General features: G+C 51.7%; 1 protein-coding gene across 1 annotated transcript; it reads left to right on the top strand.

Annotated features, from left to right (window-relative positions):
• On the top strand, window positions 1-1,872 carry LOC142563282 (solute carrier family 22 member 7-like). Its single transcript, XM_075673836.1, has one exon. The coding sequence runs from the start codon at window positions 1-3 to the stop codon at window positions 1,870-1,872; it is 1,872 nt and encodes a 623-aa protein (XP_075529951.1).
• Window positions 1,873-3,686: the final 1,814 nt, after the last annotated feature.

Raw genomic sequence — 3,686 nt, 5'->3', positions numbered from 1 at the left:
ATGGACCTCTTGCTCCCGCAACGACTGGCCGGCGTTGATCTCCGAACAAGTGAATCGTTTGACTGCGAAGATGGCTTCGGCTACGGGCCCTTCCAAAAGAGGACGCTCCTTCTGATACTTCTGGGATTCTTTTCATTTAATACCCAAGCCGCTGTTGTGCCCCTCGTCACCGGTGACGTCGACCATTGGTGCAAGCCGCTCGCCGGCTTCAACATCTCTGCAGCCGACTGGAAGAATATTGCCATTCCGACAGAGGCCGACGGACGCTTCAGCCGCTGCCGCATCTACGAACGCTGCAAGCCGCCCGTTCAACCCAGCAGTTCCACTGAAGATGGGAGGATTGGCGCTGGACAGGCCGAGGCCGGCTGGTGGTACAGCAGATGCTTCCTCGGCGAGCGTGAGCTCAACGACACCAACGACACAAGCGACGCGCCCTGTGACGAGTGGGACTACGACATTCGGACGGCCGAGACCAGTGCGGTGAGTTATTGGAACATGGTGTGCCACCGACGTTCACTTCCGGCAGCCCTTGTCACCCTGCAGAATACCGGTTCTGTCGTTTTGCTTACCCTGCTCGGAGTGTTCGTGGACTACGTCGGCAGGAGAGCGATGCTCGTGGGCTCCGCCGTGGCGGTGGTGACCTGCACGGTGTGCACCATGGTGTCGACAAGTTACGTGTGTTACGCTGTGGCACGTTTCTTTAACGGGGGCAGCGTCTCCGCATTCGCCGTTTTCGCCTTCCTAATCCCATTCGAGGTGATGACGCACACGAACCGGCCACAACAGGGCCTGTTCCTGGCGGTTGTCAGTTCTGCGACAGGCGAGGTATGGAAAGCCATCGTCAAATCTATGGTCGTCGACTGGCGTCTTAAGCAGGCCATCTTCCTCGCTCCGATGGCTTTCCTGCTCCCTGCTTTGTCTGTAGCACGAGAGTCACCCCGATGGCTTGTCGCGAAAGGAAGGCTGGACGCGGCAGAAGCAGTCATGATGCAGGCTGCCAATACGAACAACTTCCCGATTGCGACCACCGCCTGTCTCGTGCGAAAACTCAGGGAACAGGTCGAGAAACGCAAGGGTCTGGAAGGCGCAGACAAAGACGACTTGATCGACTGTCACTCCCTCCGACGTCGAGCGTTGGCCATGTTCTTTGTCTGCTTCTGCATATCATTCGTCTATTACGTCAGCACTTTGTCGACGGCACGTTTGGGGGCATTCTGGATCCCGGGCTTCACGGCGGTCGTCACGCTGTTGTCATACGCCGCCATGCACTTCCTGATAACCGGCGTCGCCCTTATTACGGTACTCACCAGTTGCTTCGTGCTGATGGGCATCATCCAATGCGCGCTGAGTATCGCCGCCTGCGCTAGACTCGGCACTATCATTAAGGTCTTGCTCGTTCTATCCCAGGGCTCGTCAATTGTGATTTTCATCCACTGTTGCACATACGTGCTCGAGCTGTTCCCGTCGGCCGTACGGGGTGGTGCAATCTGCTGGGCGCTCGCCAGTGGACGCGTCGCGGCCACGTGCGCGTCCATGACTTTCGTACTGAAGCCGACGGGACACGAAGACGTGCTCTTTGCCGTGACCGGACTGTTCATGTTCGTCTGTCTGCGTGTCATCCGTGTCCTGCCACGCACTACGGTGGTGGAGGAAGCGAAAATCGTGACCAGGCGAGCTTCGGACTCCACTAGAATGACCGTGGACCACATGAAGCAGACCCTGGTGCGGCAAATTGAAGAAAAGGCTCTCAAGACTCCAAGCTCGGAGAGCTCCAAGTCCTCCGGCAGGAAGAGACGAAAACGCGGTGCCAGCAGAATTCCTGGCAGTTCTAAGACATCCCGTAGCTTTTGCACCGACCACGTGCAGAAGTGACAAGCAGCACGAAGATTGTGCGCACCCCATTGGTGCTGTCGTCTTCTCGAACTTTACGAAGCTACCTCTAATATGCTCGTATCAGTTTTAAATCAGCTTTTTTAGGGTAGCCTTGCCTTGAATCTAAGTTTTCAGAAAGTAGAAGTTATTCTCTATTTTTGTATTTTTCATGCACCGGTATGACGAATTTCTAACATGTGTCTGCAACATAAACCGCTTTTTTCCCTACGCCTCACATCTAGTGTAGACTGCGTCGTACTCCGTACTCCAGACTCCCCTTGCCCCCCTGTTCTGGAGTCCTTCCTTAGCGCTATTAATATGCTGTTCGTATCTAACCTCTTTCACATACCTCTGACCCAAGTTAACTACTAGCTTGAGCCACTGGTTATATGCCAGAATATACTTGCTGATGACAGCTGCCTCGCTTAGTAGAGAACTTCGGCCACTGGGTATACGATAGTGGGATTCGCTGATCCTTGGCCAATCTCCCAGAATTAGTGCGTCCAGACGACAGAAGGACCATGTAGCATTATATCCTTATAGTAAAGCGATAGCACCCCATCAAAGTCGAGCGCGCCCGCATAATGATTGGCCATTCCAACCAAGTTGCAATGGCTGTTCATTGAGGCAATTCATTCAATGGCTATGCCGCTCATGGCGATGCCGCGCCTTCGACCAGTGCTGGTGGCGGAGTACCAACAAGACCCTTCTTAATATGTATCTTTGTGTACATATGTATATATAAAGAAAATGTATGCGAAGAAATGTATATAGAGCAATAAAATACAGCTCGTCAATCTACTCAATAAACACTATGCACTTTTCCTGATCCCAACTTTCCCTATCGCAATTCTTCCGTCATCATAATAACAATAATCTTCATAATGGATGAAGCTATAGCGATTCAGATGCGTGAATAAAATATATTATCGAAACATGTTTGTCCTGAATAAAACCAATCAATCATTATTCATCATATCTTATAACACACTTCACCAATTACACACACAATCGTAAGATAGACTGCTATAGTCGCACTATCGTCGCCACCTTCAGTCCAGGGTTTTACTTGTGATGTTTCACAGACACTTCTAGATGTATGGGCACCTGGTAGCAGAATCCTATGTAGGGGGTAATCGAAGGCTAGAGGCAAGTGGAAGGGAACGAGGATGGCGTACCCTTATGATATTGTCACGTGGTAGTGACGGCAAAGAAAGCAGCCAAACTGGGAAAGACGAAACTAGCGTTTTATTAAGCGAACTTGTGCCCTCAAAAACAGGCTACACTCAAAGAACGGCGACAGCAGCGAACACACTCGGCGATCGTCGAAAATCTGCTCAGCGGGTCAAGGGCGTCGGGTTTTATACTGCAGTTGTCGAATGTTCCATACTAATCTTTGGGATCCGCGTGCCTTCCTCAACGTTCTACACCATTCGCGTCAGGCGATGAAATCAGATAACACAAGGTTCGGCGACAAGATCGATAACTTTCCAGAAACTTCGGATACATGTAGGCTCGTCCCGCGCTGTGCGATAACATTTGTTAGGCGGCAAAACGTGGTCGCCCGATAAAGATAAGTCATCATCATCATCAGCCTGGTTACGCCCACTGCAGGGCAAAGGCCTCTCCCATACTTCTCCAACAACCCCGGTCATGTACTAATTGTGGCCATGCCGTCCCTGCAAACTTCTTAATCTCATCCGCCCACCTAACTTTCTACCGCCCCCTGCTACGCTTCCCTTCCCTTGGAATCCAGTCCGTAACCCTTAATGACCATCGGTAATCTTCCCTCCTCATTACATGTCCTGCCCATG

Source organism: Dermacentor variabilis, chromosome 11, assembly GCF_050947875.1.
Source record: "Dermacentor variabilis isolate Ectoservices chromosome 11, ASM5094787v1, whole genome shotgun sequence".
In the NCBI taxonomy this organism is placed as follows: Eukaryota; Metazoa; Arthropoda; class Arachnida; order Ixodida; family Ixodidae; genus Dermacentor; species Dermacentor variabilis.
This window is presented reverse-complemented; position numbering and strand designations above follow the sequence as displayed.

Excerpts from the sequence above, each read along its gene's own strand:
- LOC142563282 (XM_075673836.1), top strand. The coding sequence starts at position 1 with ATGGACCTCTTGCTCCCGCAACGACTGGCCGGCGTTGATCTCCGAACA.